This window comes from Notamacropus eugenii, chromosome 4, assembly GCF_028372415.1.
Source record: "Notamacropus eugenii isolate mMacEug1 chromosome 4, mMacEug1.pri_v2, whole genome shotgun sequence".
Taxonomy (NCBI): Eukaryota; Metazoa; Chordata; class Mammalia; order Diprotodontia; family Macropodidae; genus Notamacropus; species Notamacropus eugenii.
The window spans coordinates 86,091,697-86,113,539 of record NC_092875.1 but is presented as its reverse complement, the minus strand read 5'-3'; the positions used below and the strand labels follow the sequence as shown (position 1 = coordinate 86,113,539).

The following is a 21,843-nucleotide window of genomic DNA, read 5'->3' as shown; positions in this document are numbered from 1 at the left end:
GATGGAGGGTGGGGTAAAGGTTGGATAGGTTACTGGGTCAGGATTACCCGTCAGGGCTGGGGGTTAGGGTGGGAGGGAGAAGACAGGTAAGGAAGGCACCTACGCCCTTTACCTGCCCCCTCTGCCTTCCATTCCCCCCCACCCCCACTCCACCCACCACTCACCATCCAGGGCTGTCAGGGAACTTCCACGCTCCTGAAGTCGCAGGATCTTTCGGCCTCGAGTGGATCTGGTAGAAATGGAAACCCAGATGAGTCTGGTCCAGTCCTCACACCTCCCTCTCATAGTACCATCTCTTTCATTGGCTTCCCCATTATCAGTCTTACTGGTCACCTAGCCCTACCCCTTCTTTGAAGCTCTATCCTCCTCTGCAGGTCCAACTCTTTTACTAATGCCTTTCCTCTCATAGACCCCTCTCTTTGCCCTAAAATTGCCTCCTATACTCCTGTTCTTTCTAGTCCCATACCCCCTCCTTTTTCTTTTATTCTGTTTTCTCAGTTCTGACCCTTCAGTTGCCCAGGAGGAGAGAAAACTGAAATTTAAAGGTGAGGATCATATACCTCTGACCTTGTAGGATATTAGGCACATTGGGTTTGGGATTTTGCACTGGGAAAGATCTTAGAATTCATTTAGCATAAGGTAAGTGGAAAGAACTACCACAAAAGTGATTTAACAAAAATGAGTGTGGCAAAATTGTAAAGAACTAAACTATCTCAAAGAAGAGAGGAAGAAGATAAATTCCTCCTATTCCTTTACATAGAGATTAAGGTGCATGAATATGGAACTCTTTGCACCTTCTCCCACCCTAGATTTTTGTTAAGATTTTTTTTTTCAGTGTTTTGATACATTCAGTTAATTTTTCAATTAACTTCCTATTCAATTTTCTTGTTTTTTTAAAAAAAAATTCTGTCATAAAGGAGGGCTGGGAATCAGGGAAGGAAATAAAAGGGAATCTAGGTGATGTAAAAAAAAAAAAACTATCCACAAAAATTCACTTTTGAAAATCATTTTGTCCAATCCCCTCACTTTCCATGAGTAGACTGAAGCTCAGAGAGCTGAAGTGTCTTACCCATGGTCACACAGTGGTACAATCAGGACTCCAATCTAGGCTCAATGACTCCAAATCCAGGACTCTATCTATTCTATCATACTTGCTCTTGGTGTCATAGGAAAAAGAGGAAATTCTCTCATCAGGGTAACTAATCAGGATTTGTACATCTGTGCATCAGGGATCAGAGTATAGGTGATAAAGATACACAATATTGTAAAATGGAAAGATTGACCAATGAAGAGTCCAGTCCTTAAAGGCATGCTTAAATGTGTTATACATTTGGAGAATGGACGATGTTCACTGCCTGGGTTTGACCCAACATGGGGAGGCTTGGGGAAACTTCTTTCAGCCATAAGCAACTGAGGGGTTTGTATTATGTGGTAACAAAGAATTTCCGACTGACTGAGGAGTCAGAACTTAATTCTCCTACAAAAGACTTGAGGAGACAATCTCTTGCTGTCTGCCCTGGAAGCTCTCAAGTGAAAAATGTTGCTGTGAATCACTTTGATTGAAGAGGTGGAGCAGGCTGCTGTTATCTCCCACCTTGCTGCCACATGTCCCTAAACACATGGTGCCTGTTTATTTTGCATGTACTCTTTCCTTATCTTAGGTGAATGTCTTATTGTTAGACTCTAGCTGACAGAAGTGACTTCATGTTTGAATACTGACTGACCTACCTACCTACCTACTGGGAGATTCCTATGTGCCCAATACTAGTTCAGTCACCTACATTTAGGCAAGGAATGCAAGGCTCTACTGAGCATAACCAGTTTAAAAAACTTCATCCAATCCAGGTATTGGAAGTTAGCAAACTTTTCTAAATCACAATACTTTTATGATCAACAAAGTGGGGAAAGGGGAGTGTCAAAGTCTAGGCTGTACACTCATTGACTGCCCCTAAGTTTCCCCTATCCCTTGGTCCCTGTGAATCTGCCCAGCAGCAACAATTAGCTATAAGGACAGAGACACAGAGATCTGAAACCTAGATCAGGGTACATTACCCACCATATATCCAACACTGGGCCTGTCCTTGCCTATGAGACTGGAGGTCTGGGAGCTGCAGACTTATATGTCTGCCAGTAATCAACTATCTGACTTGTGTTTGTATTCCTTCTTAGTACCTCACCCACTATCTTCTCACAATTGGTGTCAGAAGTTCTAATGAGTTATGGGCTTTGATCCTGTCTGTATCAGGAAAGCAATGGGGAACCCCAAGGGATGTGAAGAATCTCCTTGGAAAGAGGTAGCGGGGCTCCTGGGGAAATTCTCCCTTTCAAGAGTGGAGGGAATTACTCCCCCAAGACCTCAAAGGATCGCACTATTTGGGTTCCATGAGAGGGAAAAATCAAAAGAAATGCCAAGGAAGCAAAACATTTGCTGTGACGGTTATTGTTCACCATTATGGAGCAGAGAAGTCCTCTGAGAAGTACCAACCACTGCTCCCCAACCAGTAATGACTCAAAGAGGGAGTTCTAAGAAGGGAACTGAAAGAGTTAGGCCACAAAAGGAAGAAAGTACAGAGATGCGAAACAGCATAATGATTAATGAATGGGAGTGGAACTCACAGTTGTCCCCTTGGTTACACAAGAGTTCCTAGCTTTGTGAGAGGGATTGGGGGAGGAGGAGGATTTTCAGTAGACCTCCTTTCAAATACCATGGCCATCTTCAGGTTGGTAGGGAATGATCAGACCTCACCCAATGCCTATGGGATTCTGAGTAGGCCAAGTATTTCCCACCACCAGTCCCTTTCAAGTAGTCAATGCCCCCAGAGACAGTTAACATGATACATTGAGCATATGTTATTCTGTCATGCCTGTGTGTCAGACTGCTGGCCTCTTCTGACCTGCCCAAAGGTGGAGCTTCACTGACATTGCTCCTTGTTCCCTAATGGTGATAGCCAAGACAGACCTTATCAGTACATTGGGAATATTTTTGCTGGAAGTCACGGGAAGGGAGCTGAGATGATGGAGGATGGGAGGAGCAGGGGAGAAAGAGGGGAAAGAGAAGGAAAAACCTCACCCAAAAAGGGAAGGGGAAAACCTCAAGTTCTTTGTACTCCCCTCCTGAAGTGGCTTCTAGGAAGTCTATTTTCTTGTGGCAATCATTAGATCACAGGATTCCTTGAGAAGACATAGATGGGATCCCAAACCCAATCTTGTATAGCAAAAATATCAGAACAGGGTAAAAGAGTGGAGTTCTGAGCACTCGCACTTGAAATCCTTGGGAATTGCCAATTTCTGAGACTAAGATGTGCATGTTGGGGGGTGGGAAGCAGAGGGAGAAATCGGGCGGAACGGTGAGTGGTAGGCACCCTCGTGTCATTCCAGCCACTCCTTCCTCCTCACTGCCTCCTACAACCTTTTAAGACAAGACAGAATCCGACTTGACTCACTTCAAAGATTTGACTTTAGATTAGGGGCGGGGTCCAGGTCCAAGGACTCTTAACCCTGGAGATTTCAGACCCCCTGTAAAAATTAAGTAGTCCTCTCTGCAAAAGCATTCTTTTCTGTGCTCTCAGAGAGCCAATTTGCTCTCATTTGGGGGGGGGGGGGGGGGGGAGGAGGCAGTACACCTTCTCCGTCCTATACTTGAACTATTGTAAGTAGAGTGGATGGCATCCAAGGACTCCTACACTCTTGGGGTTACAGCCTTGCATTACATAGATGACATTATGCACATTGTCCAGTTGAACGATAGATGGAGTAAGTGAAGACTGGCCTTTAAAAAACTTTGAAAGTGGATGGCTAGTTTGAGCTTTGCAGGGCTACTGATACAATCTAAGGGAGTCTTGAGGGCTCAAGGGATTTGAGTGTCACATGCCTTGCAGCAGGTAAAGGACAAACAGTTTACTATAGCCTCCCCCAGGGGGTAAAAAAAGAGATTCCCAAATTTATAGGAATATTTGGTTCATGGAGCTACACATTTTTCACCTTGGCCCTTTGCTCAAACCTTTGTATCCAGTGTCAGCTGCAGTCAAGCAAATACTCTTTTTCTGAGGATCTGAACAACACGCCCAAGCAAGCCTACTGCTGTTGGGGGTGTAGGGTGTGTTCAGGGAGGACTACTACCTTTGGCGTGATAGCTACCAAGCCCTTTTCAGGGTTCTTTCCACCTTTGGTGTCCACCTAATCTGCCTAACACTCACCTGTTTTTCCAAAAAGCTGCAGCATGTGCAGCAGCCACACCCCGGTAAACCATTTCGGCAGACGGGCCAAACCAGATTGAGGTTCTGAAACCTATTGGTGTGTTAGGGGGGGTGTCTACTCAAAGTGTATGAAGACTTCATCTGGTGGAATGGGTGGATGGGAACAATTTGTTCCAACAGCCACGAAGGCAGATGGAGCAGGTGATGTGGAGTGCTTAGAGCTTGGTTAGACACCGAATCACCAGCCATCTTGACTCTGTCCTACCACTGGACTATGATGACTCTGGAGGAGAGAGTGAGGCTGACTACTTCATGCAACTCTGCCTCACTTAAATCCAATTTATGCATGAATCAAAAGACATTGCCCATGCCATTTCACTATTATGCCTCAAAGTCCTGTGGTGACATGCAAGTGATGAAGCAGCAGATGCTGATACACTGGGAGCTATAGTCACAACCCTGCACACAGGCGGCCCAGGTCATGGGATCGTTTCTCACTGGAAGCAGCAGTGGGACTCGGCAGCCCCCTGGGTGTCTGAGCAGCCTTTTAAGGATCGCGCTGCTTACCTTCTGGTGTGAGGAAGGGGGCTAGAAAAGGTGCCCTAAACATTGCCTGCTTACCCCACCCTGGCCTGATTACTGGGGCAGGTGGGGAATCCCACTATGTGGTCAAAACACACAAAAATGTACAAAAACATATGCAAAGATGATTCCACTCACCATCGGCACATGGAATGTGCGCACACTAACAGACAACACAAAATCCAGTAGACCTGAAAGAACTGCTCATTGCAAGAGAACTCAATAGGTATCCCATCAAATAGCAGCCCTGAGTGAAACAAGGTTGGCAAATGAAGGCCAGCTTACTGAAGCTGGAGTTGGAGCTGGATACACCTTTTTCTGGAGTGGGCGCAGTGAAGGGGAACACCGTGAAGCTGATGTGGGTTTTGCAATCAAAACTAATCTAATCAGCAAGCTGGTATGCCTGCCAAAAGGAGTGAATGACAGATTCATGACTATGTGATTGCCACTTGCAGGAAAATGCCATGCCACCATCATCAGTGCCTATGCTCCCACCATGACAAACCTTGATGAAGTCAAAGAAAAATTTTATGAAGACCTAGAGACCCTTATCATCAGTGTGCCAAAGGAGGACAAACTTACAATTCTGGGTGACTTAAATGCTAGAGTGGGCTCAGACTACCAGATTTGGCAGGGAATCCTAGAGGAATGGAGTTAGAAACATCAACAGCAATGGTCATCTACTGCTGAAGACTTGTGCATCACATGACCTTCTCATCACCAACACTGTCTTTCATTTACCTAAATGCAATAAAACTTCATGGATGCACCCTCATAGCAAACGCTGGCATCTAATAGATTATATGATTGTAAGGAGAAGAGACAGACAAGATGTGAGAGTGACAAAGGCAATGTGTGGTGCAGAGTGCTGGACTGATCATAAACTTTCCAAGCTACACATTTGCATTCATCAAAGGCGCCACCCCCAAGGCAAAATGGCTACCAGAAGAATTAATGTCAACAAATTAGAGCTCTTCTCTGAGCATGAACAGTTTGCTGCTGACTTGGAGGGAAAGTTGAGTCAACACACAGTTGGCAACAGTGGAGCAGAAAAGGAGTGGGCAGTGTTCAGAGATCTGGTATACAGCACTGCATTTGCTCATCTGGGTCAGAATACTCTCAAACACCAAGACTGGTTTGATGAAAATGATGGGGAAATTCAGAAATGAAAAACAAGAACTCCACAGGATTTACCAGCAGAATAGTTCATCCACCTCTAAGAAGGCATTAAATTCCATCAAAAGCAAAGTACAAGCAAAGCTTAGAGAGATGTAGGATTTCTGGCTCAGTAAGAAGGCAGATGATAGTAACAATTCAAAGAGCTTTTATGATTCCCTGAAAGCTATTTATGGACCAAAAACCTATGGTGCATCACAACTACTCAGTGCTGATGGAGCCACATTGATTAGTGATTAGGATATGATCCTAGAGAGATGGGCTGAATACTTCCATAGTGTTCTCAACAGACCATCATCAATCAATGCTGAGGCCACTGACTGTTTACCTCAGGTTTACCTCATGCCCAGGGCTACACTGAATTACAAGTATCATTTATCAACGACATGGTTGACTGGAGACCATGAAGCACGTGAAGGTCCCAGGGATTCTGGACTTGAACACTAACAGGGGCTATGCCAAATTATACACCTTTTGAAAAGCAGCTCCTATCTTGCTCTAGTAGAGACTGAGAGACTGGGAGCCTGCTTTTAGTACTATGACCAGAGATACCCTACCTCCAGTGTACTGAGTAACTACATCTCATAGGGAAAAGCAAAAGTCATTGTTCAATCCCTCAAAACTGATCTCTGCTGAAGGTTTGGATATCCAGTATCCCTACTGATAATGAAACCTCATTTTGTGCTGCCTTTACCCAGGAATGGGAGTGAGAACAAAGCATCACAAAGGTACCTGGCCCCCACCTTCCCTTGGGGAAAGGAGGAGACAACTTTCTCAGGTCACCACATTACCCTTCATTTTCTCTGTACCCACACAGAGGTGTTCCCCAACAAGGTCACAGAAGGGTTTTATTTGATTGCCTCCTCCACCTATTTGGAACTCCCACAATTAGAATAAAATAAAGTTTGATGTAGACACCCAGAGGGTGATAATTGGGTGCTCATAGATCTTATAGCAGCAAGTACAGGAAACATTGTGTGGTTTGCAGAAGGGAAGACAGATTATTATTTAGTGTGCCCAGAAAATGTAGGAAGGAGAACACCTTAAGGTATCTTCTAAGCTCCCCCAGAACCTCTTGCCCATCATTCATAATGGTTCATTGAGCCATCAACATATTCTCATTAATATCATGACATGGGAGACACTGGCAAAAGACATGCCAGCATGGCATGCCCACATCAAAGATAGATCTGTACTCTATAAGCAAAGAAAAATTTCAGTAGTTCAAAAGAAATGTGAGATAATGCAGATTTAGATATATTGCCAATCCAAATGTTCATTCAGATGATCTGTGCCTGACCTGTGGTACAGCCTTCCAAGCTCAAATTGGTCTGATCAGCCACAGATGAACACTGTACTTTGACTCCAACATAGTGATGTCATTTTGGTCTTCTTCAAGAATGAAAAACAATAACCAACCAACCATTATCATTATATTGGGGGGAGGGTAAGCACACCAGATGGAAACTTGTGAGGGATTGTATTAGAATTCACAATCTCTCTAAATTATCTTTAGAGTCTTGAAATAAGAAGTAGTCAGTCACCCTCTGGTAACTCAAACTTCCAGTCCAGTGCAAGTTAGGAAAGTGAGCCCAGAGGGCATGCGACAAGAGAGGCTGATATATGATAATCACTGGGATATGCAGAGATACAGCTAAAGACTAGAATATGATAGTATAAGGTAAGCCTCCTCCCAAATGAACAGGATAGATAAAAGAGAAGAAGGTCAGAGTGGTATTGTATGTCCAGAAGGAAAAAAGATTAGACTTGCTTTGTTTGGCAGAACTAGGAATCTTGGGCAGAAGACACAGAAAGGCAGATTTTAGTTCAATGTTAGGAAAAAAAACATTTTTCTTACAATTATAGCTATCTAAAAAAAATTTTTTAAATTAAAATAAAAAAGAATGAGTTGCTTTGATAGGGAATGAGCAGATTCCCATCACTGAAGATGCTCCAGTGGAGGCTCCAATGACTTTTGTTGGAACATGCTTTAGAGAGAACTCCTACTCAGATATATTTTGGACAAGATATCCTGTAAGTACCTCAAAGCTGACATGTCCAAAACAGAATCCATTCTCTTCCCCCTCCAAAACCCAAATCCTTCTTCCCAATTGTTCTAAACTATTACTTCCCTCCAACTCACCCAGGTTCATGACTCCAGTGTCATCTTCAACTTGTCACTCTGATCCCTCATATACAATCAGTTGCCAAAGTTTATCATTAACACATCTCTCACATAAGACCCATGGCCTACATCTGAGGAAGATCCCAGATCAAATAAGAAGGGAGGGAAGAACTCAGAGAGAATACTTTTCTCAACAGAACTTCAGTTATGTGGATCCCTTAGGTGTGGAGACATTATACAGCACTTTGAATTTCTGATAGTTGGCCTGGGCCCCCAGTAAGTTTAGGTTTGGGAATGCAGGCTTATACCTCTGAAGATGAGGATAGTGGTCATGACAATGATACCATTAACTAGCTCAAGTCTAAGTACAGAAAGGTCAAGTCACAAAGGAGTTAAGAGCATTTTAACCTGTGATCAGGTTAATTTATGATGTTGCAGAAGAAGCAGTCACTTTTAAAATGCAATATCTAAGGTGTTCTTATAAAAAATATATGGAAGGGGCAAAGCCAAGATGGCAGAGTAGAAAGATGCATATACTCTAGCGCTTCCCCCACAGCCCACAAAATACCTGTAAAGAATGACGCTCAACAAATTCTAGAGCAGTAGAAGCCACAGAACAAGAGTGAAAGAGGTTTCCAGCCAAAGGTAACCTGGAAGGCCAACAGGAAAGGGCTATCTCACCCAATGCTAAGTGGAGCAGAACCCAGCCCTGGATGCATGGCAGTGGGAGGAACAAGACCTGAAAAGACTTCTGGAGCAGAATTTCCAGCAGGGAGGGTCCCAGATCCCTCAACCCAAAAGCAACAAGGAAAGTTCCAAAGGTCAATGTAGGAGGCCTTTCCCAGCTGGGTGAGAGGGGAGTGGGGTTCCCCCAGCACTGGCCCCAGGTGGTGGCAGAGGCAGCAGCAGCAGCAGCAGGAGGTGGGTGGCTACGGTGGCCATGGAAGCAGCCTGTGTCCATTGTCCAGGCAGCTCAGCTTAAAGCCTCTGGGGGAATTGAGCAGCTGATCTGAATCTCAGCCTTGAGCACAGTACTGGGGCGAGGAGGAGCACTAGGACCGTCCTCTTGATAAAGGATTCAGAAGTCAAGTACTGGCTGGGAAAATGTCCCCCAAAAATGAAAAAAAAATAAGACCATAGAAGGTTACTTTCTTGGTGAACAAGTGCCTCCTTCCATCCTTTCAGATGAGGAAGAAGGCATACTGTCAGAGGAAGTCAAGGTTTCTGCCTCCAGTACCTCCAAAATGAATATGAAATGGGTTCAAGCCATAGAAGAGCTTGAAAAGCAAGTCAGCAGCTTGCTAAAGGAGAACCAAAAAAATGCTGAGAAAAATGACACCTTTAAAAATAGGCTAACTCAATTGGAAAAAGAGGTCCAAAAAGCCAATGAGGAGGAGGTTTTAAAAAGTAGAATTAGCCAAATAGAAAAGAAGGTTCAAAAGCTCACTGAACAAAATAGTTCTTTAAAAGAGAGAACCCAGTTCAGGGAAGCTAATGACTGTGAGATAAACCAAGAAGTTAAAAAACAAAACCAAAAGATCAAAAAAACCAGAAGATAATGTGAAACACCTCATTGGAAAAACAACTGACCTTGAAAATAGATCCAGGAGAGACAATTAGAATATTATGGGACTACCTGAAAGCCATGATCAAAAAAAAGAGCCTAGACATTATCTTCCATGAAATTATCAAGGACAACTGTCCTGATATTCTAGAACCAGAGGGCAAAATAAATATTGAAAGAATCCACAGATCACCTCCTGAAAGAGACCCAAAGAGAGAAACTCCTAGGAATATTGTGGCCAAATTTCAGAGTTCCCAGGTGAAGGAAGAAAATATTGCAAGCAGCTAGAAAGAAATAATTTGAGTATTGTGGAAATACAATCAGGATAACACAGGATCTGGAACTTCTACAGGAATTGGGATTAAAACCAAGAATCACCTACCCAGAAAAACTGAGTATAATACTTCAAGGGAAAAAAAGTTCATGCAATGATATAGAGGACTTTCAAGCACTCTTGATGAAAAGACCAGAACTGAAGAGAAAATATGACTTTCAAATACAAGAATCAAGAGAAGCATGAAAGGGTAAACAGGAAAGAGAAATCATAAAGGACTTTCTAAAGCTGAAGTGTTTACATTTCTACATGGAAAGATAATATTTGTAACTCTTGAGACTTTTCACAGTATTTGGGTAGGTGGAGGGATTATACACACACACATATAGACAGAGTACAGGTTGACTTGAATCAGAAGAGATATCCATAAAAAAAATAAAATAAAAATCAAGAGGTGAGGGAGGAAAATACTGGGAGGAGAACATGAGAAAAGGAATGGGGCAGGCTTTAACTCATACAAGAGATAAGAAAAATCTTGTTCAAGGAAGGAGAAAAGGGAGGATGTGAGAGGGGAAAAGTGAAGCTTACTCTCTTCACATATGGCTTATGGAGAGAATAACATGCTCACTAAATTTGGTATGAAAATCTATCTTACACTACAGGAAAGTCGGGGAGAAGGGGACAAGTGGAGTGAGAGGGATGATAGAAGGGAGGGCAAATGGGAGAAGAGAGTAACTAGAAGTAAACACTTTTGGGAAGGGACAAGGTCAATGAGAGAACAGAAAAAAAGGGGGGGACAGGTTAGGATGGAGGGCAATATAGTTAGTCTAACATAATATGACTATTACGGAAGTCTTTTGCAAAATGACACATATATAGCCTGTATTGAATTGCTTGCATTCTCAGTGGGGATGGGTAGGGAGGGAGGGAGGGAGAGAAGTTGGAATTCAAAGTATTAGAAATGAATGTTGAGAACAATTATTGCATATAACTGGGAAATAAGAAATACAGGTAATGGGGTATAGAAATTTATCTTGCCCTACAAGAAAAGAGAAAAGATGGGGATAAAGGAAGGGTGGAGTATGATAGAAGGAAGGATACATTGAGGGAAGGAGTAATCAGAATGCAAAATATTATGGGGGGGAGGGGAGAGAAGGAGAGAAAAATTGGAACTCAAAATTTTGTGGAAATGAATGTCAAAATCTAAAAATAAATAAATAAAAATAAAATAAAATACATATTAAGATGTAAAAAAATATGAAATTTCCCAAAGCAACAAGCTACACATACATCTCATACTAAAACAAAAAAAATCAAAACTACAATCCCTTATTTACAAGTGTCAACTATAGATCAAATGGAAGATCATGAAGTTTAGGATATCTATTTGTAGAACCCTAGGGTGCCTCCAAGTGATATTGAAAAGAGTAGAAAACTTTTGGCCTGGGAAAGAATGTCAATGTGGGGATCAATTGTCACCCCCAAAAAAACATCGTCATAGATATTCAGTGGGCTGGAATGAAAATGCTGGCAGGTAGGCTTTACCTTAGAGATCTCACTCACCCCACATATTCAATCCAAAAAATCTTATGTGTTCAACCTTTCTATATATATATATATACACACACACACACACACACACGCACATATATATATATATATGCGTGTGTGTATGTATGTGTATACAGGTGTCTCTAAGCATATCCCCTCCTCTCCATTTACACAGCTACAATAGTGCAGAACCTCATCACCAGTTGTCTGGACTACTATGTACTAATGTACTAATGTACTAATGTACCCCCCCCCCCCCCCCACTAAGTTGCCAAGGTGATTTTTCTAGAGCATCATCCCACTTCTCACTGAGCTCCAGTGGCTCCCACTTACCTCTGGGATCAAATATAAAGCTCTTCATTGCCTAGCTCCTTCCTACCTTGCCAGTCTTCTTACACTTTACTCTAGGCAACTGTCCTGAATTGCTTAATGCTCCTTGAATATGACTCTCTCTCTCTCTCTCTAACCTCTATGATTTTGCACTGGCTATCTTCTATGCCTGGAAGGTTCTATCCCATCTCAAACTCTTGGTTTCTTTTAATATTCTACTCAAATCTCATCTTCTGCAACCCTCTCTAGCTTTTGGTATGTATGTATGTATGTATCTATCTATCTATTCCACCCTTTGTATCTAGTCATTTACATATTATTCTATTAGAATTCAGTTAGAAGTAGAATTCAATTAGAATTCAAAATTCTTGAAGGCAAGAACTATTTTTACCTTTCTTTTAGGCAGTGAAATGATACAATAGATAAGAGCACTGGATCCAGAGTCAGGAAGACCTGAGTTCAAATCCATTCTCAGATACTTACTAGCTGTGTGACTCCAGGTGAGACACTTTACTTCTGTCTGCCTAAATTCTCTCAGTTGTAAAAGGGGGTTTAATAATAGCACCTACCTTGCAAAGTTGTTGTGAGGTTTAAATGAGATAATACTTATGAAGTGCTTTGCAAATCTCAAAGGTTCTATAAATGCTAACTATTATCATTAGCTGTTATTTGTATCTACAGCACTTAGCACAGTACCTGGAACATAATAAATGATAAATCCTTTTGACTGATTTGACTTGACTTAGTGTTCTGTACCACCAAAGAGTCACTTGGTCCCTCAAGTTGGTGTAAACACTGTCCCTGTGAGACTTTGACTGTCCCTGGATAGAGGTAATAGTGTTTCCTTTATCTCGGAGAAGAGATCACCTAAGAGGCCTTGAATCACTCTAAATATTTGAAAGGCTGTTGGATGGAAGGCGTTTTTTCTTGACCAGAGAATAGAACTAGAAGCAACCGGTGGAAGTTATAGGGAATCACATTTCAAATTGATGTGGAGGAAAGCTTCCTAACCCAATTAGAGTCGTCCAAACAGCTCTAGGTGAATAGATGGGGCAGATGAGGCTAGGAATAGGGAAGATCTAAATTCAAATCCTGCTTAGTTGTGTGACCCTGGGCAATTCTTAACTTCTCTGTCAGTTTTCTCAACTGGAAAATGGCTACAATAATAGCATCTACCTCCCGGGCTTGTGGTGAGGATGAAATGAGATATTTGTAAAGCACTCAGCACATAGTAGGTGCTTAATAAGTGCTTGGTCCCATCCCTTCCCCAAGCCTACAGGATTGCCTCATCAGATGGGGGAGTTGTCACTGGAGTGGAGTAGGGGGGAGTGAGGCTGTATCTGTCCGAGGTGCTATGGAGGGATTTCTGCCTGGGTTAGGAGGTTAGAAATGCCATGTGATTCCTCAGATTCCCTCCCCATAAGCCTACAGCTTTCCGATTCTCAGGCTCTGTGGGAGGATGGTCAAAGGAGCAGGGTGCTTGCTCACTGATAGGTGGATAACATGACTCTCCGAGGCTGCATGACAATGGTGTTCGGCCGGGCATGGCTCATGGCTCTCCGCATTTTGATCCACTCCTTGTGCGCTTTGAGCTGCTGCTCACAGAAGAAGTTGAGAGCATCAATAGGTGTGACCTCAATATCAATCTCCTGAGGAGACTGAGGCATAGTGGTTGGGGATTCCACGGTCGGGTATTCGTAATCTAGAAACGGCAGCCAGCCTGCAGATGTCGCGGCTGGAGCCGAATGGCGGGCAGGCAAGTTTCCAGAGGTTTTGACCCATCCCGGCTCAGATATGGCCCTTCGCAGGGGGGGCGGTTGGCTGAAAGAAAGTAATCTAAAGGAAGGCGGGGAAATAACCCTAGAATCTGGAGGCGTTGGGATTTGGGAGCTAAAGAATGTCTCGCTGCGGCTGCGCCCAGAATGAAGAGGAGAGAGGGAGGTGGGAGTTGTGATGGGTATATCAGGAGAAAGCTTGGGGGAAGGCTTGAGAGAAAGCTTAGGGGAAAGCATGGTGGAAAGCTTGGGGGAAAGCATGGGGGAATGCTTGGGAGAAAGTTTGGGGGAAGGCTTGGGGGAAAGCTTGGGGGAAGATTTGGGGGAAAGCTTGGGGGAAAGCTTGGGGGAATGCTTGGGGGAAAGCCTGGGGGAATGCTTGGGGGAAAGCTTGGGGGAAAGCTTGGGGGAATGCTTGGGGGAATGCTTGGGGGAATCCTTGGGAGAAAGCTTGGGGGAATCCTTGGGAGAAATCTTGGGGGAATCCTTGGGAGAAGGCTCGCGGGGATGCTTGGCTCTGGATCGGGAAATGGTCTTGTACTTTGCAGAGCGGGTAGGGGTGGGAGGGTGTGGGAACTTGTGGGGGGATTCAGTCGTGGCTGTTGGCAAGACCGGAATTCGATGCTCCTGGGGACTGACAGAAATCTGTGGAGGGAAAAGGCAAGCTGCAAGTGGAAGGGAGCACATTTGTTCTGGGGAGGAAAGGAGAAAGAGCACAGAGAAGGCAGAGAGATAGCAAGACAGGAGAGTCGGGAACACAGAGAATGAGAAATGTAGCTTGGAGAACTTGAGGGCAGGAGACTAAAGGGAAGCTACAGAGGCGCGGTAAAGAGATGCTAGGAGTCAGGAGTCAGGGTAATTGGGGATTTGGGGGAGGGGAAGGGCACGAAGATACTTGGGGAAGGGTATTAGGGGCAAGGGGATTGAAGGGACTGGGACAGGGGATTAGGGGAATAGGAAAAGTGAAAAGTGGATTGAGGAACAGAGGCAGTGACAGCACAAATGTAATTACCTTAAAATTGGTGGCCTAGGGACAGGTGGGGGATTGAGATTTGGGGGGGCAGGGGACTAGAGGATTTGAAGGGAATAGAAGCAGGGGAATGGGGACAGAAGAAACCCACGGGCAAAGGTGATGAGAAATTGTTAACTGGGGTGGCATATTATGGGCATGGGGGTGGGAAAGAGGTTTGGGAGGCTAGGACTTGAGAACTGGGGACTGAGGGCAAAGACCAGGGAGATAGGAGATTAAGGGTATGGAGGCAGTGAAGACACTGCAGGAATGGGGACAATGGAGATACAGGGGAAGGGAGATGAGGGGGTGAGTAATTAGGGACATAGGAACTGGGGACAGATTGAGGACAGGGACATAGGGGATTTGGGATATGGAGGTTAAGAAGAGGATGATAGGAAAAAAAGGACAGGAGAATGGAGGATTAGGGTGATGGAAGCAGGGGAAGAGTAACATAGGGGGCTCAGGGACAGGGAAATTGGACACTGGGGTCCAGGGGACAAAGGGGAGAGAGGTATGGGGTACATGGCATGGTTATAAGGGGATTGTGTAAATGAAGGTTTTGGAGACTCCTGGGGCAGGGGGTGGGGTAGGATTGGGAATAATGAAGACAGGCAGAGGTGTGGGGACATGCAAGAAGGACCTTGGTATACAGGGGAAAAAGAATTGGGAGGTTTAAGGGTTGGTGGCAGTGGAGACCCTGGGGGATTGGGGATAGTGGAGACACAAGGGGGGAAGAGGAATGGTAGGGGATCAAGAACTGGTAGATTCAATATTAAGTGCATAGGGGAAGTACAAGGGCAGGGAGGTATGGGTGTTGGGTTATGGGACAATTGAATGAGGTCAGTGGAGTTGGAGACGCAGGGGTAGGGGTATGGTATCTTGGAGGCAGAGGGACATGGGGATGGAAGAATTCAGAGCATAGGATCTAGGGTTTAGGCACTGAAGGCATTAAGGGTAGGGATTTAGGAAAACTGAGGTATGGGGCAAGGAAACTGGGAATTGGGGGCATGGAACATGGTAGTATAGGGACAGGGGAATGAGGGGATGGAGGGATAGAAGCTGGAGTATAGGAATTAAGGACACAGGGAGTGAGGGGATTCAGGGTACAGAGGCAGGGGAGGGGATAATACTGATAAGAGTTCAGAGGTATGAGAGACTGAAGTTATGGAGGCAGCTGGATGGAAAAAATGGGGGCCTAGGGATAGGGAAATTTTATACTGGGGCCTTAGAGTAAGGCATAAACACCTTAGTGGTACAAAGGCAGGGATGTGAATGGAATGGGAATACGGAGGACATAGAGGAGATAGTGAAGGATTGGGGACATGGCAAGGTGATGAGAGAATAGGGGGTGTGGAGAAAGGATAGTAATGGAATCACCAGGCAGTAGAGTTGGAAATTAGGGTATAGTTGGAAGGGGAAATAGGGGATTAGGGGCCAGGAACTGGACTAGAAGCAGTAGAGAAAGAGACTGAGGAACTGTTGCACAAAGGTAGAGAGAAGGGAATATTGGGAGTCCAAGGAGAGGGAATTAGGAAACTGTGGAACTGGGGAGAAGATGAGAGGAGACACTGGGGTTATGAGCACAAGAAAATGATTAGATGATGAGAGAGGAATGGATTGGAGGGAAAGAAATAAGGAGATGGAGAAATAGGACCTAAAGTAAGAAACCAAGACATTGTGGGGAACCAGGAGCAAAGGGATAGAGGGGATTGGAGGTAGAGGAAGAGAGATGGGGAGGGGGTGACCCAGAGTGGGTCATGTCTCTTGTAAGGAAGGGGTAGTGACAGGAGGTTGAGGAGGGGGTGATACATACATACTGTTTCTCATTTACCTCCTCCTCTTCCTCCCAAGTAGGTAGTAGGAGAGTCTTTTGCAGGTGGGTCTAAAGAAAGAGTGGCAGGTTTAGAAGGGCTGGAGTTGCTCACAGATTTTCCCCACTTCTCTCCAAAAAGTACCTTTTATGCCCATCAGTTGGGGAATGGTTGAACAAGTTGGGTATATGACTGATGGAATACTATCGTGTTATAAGAAATGATGAGCAGGATGCTTTCAGAAAAACCTGGAAAGACTTACATAAACTGATGCAAAGTGAAATGAGCAGAACCAGGAAAACATGGTGCACAGTAACAGCAATACTGTACAATGATCAATTGTGAATGACTTAGATATTTCCAGCAATACAAAGAACCAAGACAGTTCTGAAGGACCTACAATGAAAAATGCTATCCACCTTCAGAGAAATAACTGATGGAGTCTGAATACAGATTGAAGCATACTGTTTTCTTTTTGACTTCATTTTTCTTTAGTTTTTTTGGTCTGTTTTCTTTCATGACATGACTAATATGGAAATACATTTTGCAAGACTGCACAGGTATGACCCTTTATTAAATTGTCTGCCTTCTCAATGATGAAGGAGGGAAGAGAGAGTGGGAGAGAATTTGGAACTCAAAATTGTAAAAAATGAAGTTTAAAAATTGTTTTTACATGTAATTGGGGGAAAAATAAAATATTAAAAATTTTTTTAATTCACCCTTTCTAACTCCCGCCGCTTCCTTTCCTCCCCCCAGCACCCTTGCTCCTTCCCTCTCTTACTAACCTTAAAGTTTTTAATCAAATATTCCAGTTTCTGTCCGCAGCGCCCTCTCAAGGCGGCCTTGCTAGTTAAATCTTTCCCTTCTGCCCAGGTCACCATTTCCTTGAACAGGAAATTGTGGGGGTCTTTTAGGCCCAACTCTTCTAGTAGTTTCTTCAGCGAAGGTCTAGAGAGTCAAGGGGAGAACCGAGTTGAGGGAGAGGGAATATCACCTGAAGGTATACAGTACAGCATATCTTACCCATGTGTGAGGGTTTTACTGGTGTTTGTATGGGTGTGTGTGTGTATGTGCATGTGTGTGTGTGCATGGTCTCACGTTTGTGTGTATATGTGGTATATGTGTTCTCACCTGAGTGTGTGGTCTCACCTATGTGTATATGATCTTGCCCATGTATAAGTATGTGACTATTACCTGTGTATAGAAATCTTGCCTAAGTGTGTGAGGTTTGACCAATATGTGTGTGTGTGTGTGTGTGTGTGTGTGTGTGTGTGTGTGTGTGTAGTCTACTTCTGTGTATGGGTTTTTTACCTGAAGGTGAGGCCTCTCCTGTGTGTGTGTGTGTGTGTGTGTGTGTGTGGTAGGGTCACCTATGTGTATAGTCTTATGTCTGTGTATGGATGTCTTTATTACTATCTCCCTTGTAAGGAGATCTTACTTGTGGGTATGACTTTACATATGTATGCAGGTGTTACCTATGTGTCTCACACAAAATTAAGAGAACTTCCAACTTAAAAGGGACTTCAGGTGTACATCCAGTTCAACTCAGACCTGGGAAAGAAGCTGATCTATAAGATAACCAATAGTGTTAATGAAGCTTTAACGTGAAGATCCCTAATCAGGCAGCAAGGTGGCATAGTAGATAAAGCACTGGGTCTGCAGTTAGGAAGACCTGTGGTCAAATCTGCCCTCTGACACTTAATAGCTGTGTAATCCTGGGTAGCCTCTGTCTGCCTCAGTTTCCTTAACTGTAAAATGGGGACAAGGTTGTTGTGAGAATCAAATGAGATAATAATTTAAAATCACCTGGTACATATTGGTGCTTAACAAATGCTTGTTAAAATCTAAGTAAACTCTATCTACAGTCATCCCCCTAATATTTCAATAACCCTGCCAAGAAAAGGAAAGTTATGTTAGCCTGGAATAACATGTTCTTATGCATCCTCTTTCTGATCTTTGCTTCCTTTTCAGAAATTCACCAGTCATTCCTCTAATAATATACCTTCAAATTCTGACCATGAATCCAAGTGAAGCTAGAATTGTTTTATAGTTTGCAGAGGCTATTATCTTCCCTTTTCTTGAAAATCAGGACATTTCACTAATCTTGGAGGCACCTCTCCCATTCCCCATGGTCTTTCAGAGATCACTGACAATAATTCAGCGATCACTCTTGTCAGTTCTTTCAAAGCACTCTTGTATGTGGTTAATTTGGACCCAATGACTTGAAGTCATGGGGGAAATTTATGAGTTCTTTTGCTATCTCCTTACTGATCTTGAGTATCAACTCCCTAATTTCCATATATGTTCTTTCCTTTGGAGTCAAAAGATGACTTTCCTTGGTAGAAGGAACAGAGAAGCAACATAAACATTGATCGGCTCTGTGCCTCTTCTCTGTTTCAAGGGGTCACTATGATATTCATGAAAAGCTGCATTCTTAGTCCTTTGAACTGCCTCTCTTTACCAACATAGCTATTTGAAACTCTTTCTTAAAGCTTGCCATTAGCTTCCCTCACCAGCCTCAGCTTATCCTGAGCTTTAGTTCTCCTGATATGAATTTTATTGTTTTTGTTATCGTTTTATTTTTATTTTTTAATTTTAACATCACCTACAGTTGATGTTCTTTCTCCCTTCTATCTAGAGAGCCATCCCTTGTAATAAAGGATTAAAAAAAAAGAAAAAATACCACAGTTCAGAAAAACTAACCAATGCATGGAAAAGGTCTGATCCCCACTTTTCCAAGGAAAGAGCCATGTCTCTTCTATCATGGCTCTTTCCTTGGAGTCAAGCTTGTTCATTATATTTTCATAGCATTTAGTTGCAATTGCTTTTTTAGTTCTTTCCATTTACATTGTTGTAGTCCTGGTGTATATATTGTTTTCCTTGTTTTGATAACTTCACTCTGTATCAGTTCCTATAAGTCTTCCCATGCTTCTCTGAACTCATCATACAGTACAATAATATTCCATTACAACTTGTTTAGTCATTCCTCAATCAATGGGCAGAAATAACTTTGTTTTTAGTTCTTTGCTATTACAAAGAGTACTGCTATAAATATTTGGTGTATGTCTTTCTTTTTTATTTTTTTATTTTTAAATGGACATTTAATTATAATTTTCTTAGTCTATTTTAATACGATTCTTCTAGGATTATGCCTTGCCTTTGTATTCACTGTCTGTCACCCATTCTTGCTTCTGTTTTCTACACATCTTTTTAGAATATAGGTTATTTCAAGTGTGTAGGAGGTGTCATTTGGATAAGTGGGCAGGTGGATAAGGGTCTTAATCATGTTAGGGCTCTGTTCTGAGTCTTCTTCTATTCTCTTTAGATCCTCTTTTGGTAATCTCTTCAGTACCATGAATTACATGTCCAACCCTGTGTAGATGACTCCTAGGTCTATCTGTCACTCCACTTATCTCCAGGGTTGATTTGGCTGATCTGGCTGGCTAGGTGGGGATCCCCTTCCTCCCTCACCACTTCATGTTCGTCCCTCCTGAAGCTGCAAGCTCAGTTGAAGAGGGAGCCCTTCCCTATAGAGACTTATCTTCCTTTGGTCAAGGGAACAGAAGTAACTGGGCTTGCCTACTAGAATATAACCCTAATCTCTCAAACTCTACTCCATCGTCATCTAACTCAATTATGTCTAAAACAAGACTCATTATCTTCCCTCCATAAAGAATCAGCAAGTATTTGTTTCAGCCCTTATCCATAACCTCAAAACAGTCTCAGTGCCTTAAATCTCTTGCTCCTCCAGATTTCCCTATTTTTCTCAGGACCTCTTCAAGTCTCCCAGATTTACCTCCTCAGAATCACCTCTCACATATTCCTTATTCAATCACTTGTCATGTCTTACTGATTCTAACTCCACATCTCTCCACTTACATGGCCACCCTCATCACCTGTCATAGAAAACATTGATTAGACTCCCTAATTAGACTCCCTGCCTCCAATCATCCCCAACACAACTGACAAAACAGTTTTAGCCATGACATTCCCCTATCCAAGACTCCAGATGTCATAGCATAGAGAGTGCTGTACTTAGAAACAGGAAGGCCTGACTTGGACGCTTACAAGTTGTGTACCCTTGCACAAGTCATTAAACTTCTCTTGGTCTCAGTTTCCTCACTTGTAAAATGGGGACAATAATAGCTTCATAGAGTTAATGTATCAAATGAAATAATGTGATTTGCAAACTATGTAAATGTTTATTGTTATTGCCAATTACTTCTCGGATAAAATACACATGCCTCAATTTAGTCCTTGGATTCCTTTAGCCTAGCTCCCACCTGCCTTTCCAGACTGATTTTATACACTCTCCACATTTTAGCCAAATTGGCCTATTTGCCTCCTGGAACTCAACATTCAGTCTCTGGTTTCTAAGTCTGCCCCCTCTCTCCACTTCCCATCCCACACCTGGAATGCTATCCTCCTCATCTCTGCCTTCTTAGCTTCTTTCACAACTTAGCTAATGAACCACCTCCTCCTTTAGGAAGTCTTCTGTTGCCCCCATTTGACAGTGTTCTCAATGCCCTCCTCCTTCTCCTCCTCCTCATAATCATCCTGTTTACCTACCATATCCCCAATAAGATGTAAGTTGCTTGAAGGCAGGCAATGTTTTTCATTTTTGTCTTTGCTTACCCAGTCCTTCACACAGTGCCAGTCACAGAATAGGCACTAAAATCAATATTTATTAAACTAAATTGTAGGGACTTGCCTTTGTGTCTCACTTGTTTATGAATTCCATTCAAGAGTGAAGCTTTAACTGGTGAAGTATCTCCTGGGTAGGGGGGAGTCTCCCATGCTGTTTTACATGTGCTCAGGAGGTGGTGTCGTCTCACTTGGGCTTGGGTGAGGCAAGGAGGGATTGGCTTGCTCGCTTCTGTGGGGATTTCTTGCCTTTTTGTATCTTACCTATGGGGGTGATAGCTCTCCCCTATTTCTCAGCAAGGTCACCCTCATATCTTGGGAGAGATCATACCTGTGTGTGTGGGAATGGATCTCACCTGTGCCTTGGGGGGGTTTTCACTGTGGTCCCAGGGGTGGTCCCACCTCTGTGGTGAGGGTGGGTGGGAGCATCTCACCTGCACCGAGGGGGTGAGTAGAGGAAGTAGGACATGAGTTCCAGGACCACATCCCGGGAGCCCAGGGAGACCACCATGAGCATCTGCAGGGCCGTCATCACAAATTTCTTCTCTATCTTGTCCTAGGGACTCCAAGGTTGGAATTAAGTTAATGTCTCCATAGCCAGAATTGTCCCAGTCATTCTATGGTCAGTCATTGGGCCTGATGAGTCCTAGGGGGCATCATCCTTGGGAATAAGGGTATCCTAGGGTTTGAAGGTGCCAAATTTTTGGAAATTTGTTGTTAGGGCTTTGAAGTTTTAGGTTTGGGAGGTGAAGGGGAGGGGAGTTCTGGGATCGGTGAAGTTTTAGGGCTATTTCAGGAGCTCA

At 43.5% G+C, this 21,843-nt stretch overlaps 1 protein-coding gene across 6 annotated transcripts in view; it reads right to left on the bottom strand.

The window, feature by feature from the left end:
• Window positions 1-21,843, bottom strand: part of WDR97 (WD repeat domain 97) — a 79,578-nt gene that overhangs the window by 6,914 nt on the left and 50,821 nt on the right. For 5 of the 6 annotated variants that reach the window (XM_072602671.1, XM_072602674.1, XM_072602673.1 and 2 more), the window contains 5 exons: window positions 21,475-21,596; window positions 17,182-17,344; window positions 16,417-16,467; window positions 13,287-14,218; window positions 165-229 (listed from right to left, as the gene is read on the bottom strand). In XM_072602671.1, the coding sequence (XP_072458772.1) occupies window positions 165-229; window positions 13,287-14,218; window positions 16,417-16,467; window positions 17,182-17,344; window positions 21,475-21,596 (1,333 nt within the window). The remainder of the gene's footprint in view (window positions 1-164; window positions 230-13,286; window positions 14,219-16,416; window positions 16,468-17,181; window positions 17,345-21,474; window positions 21,597-21,843) is intronic. The other variant, XM_072602676.1, reaches the window with a different exon arrangement.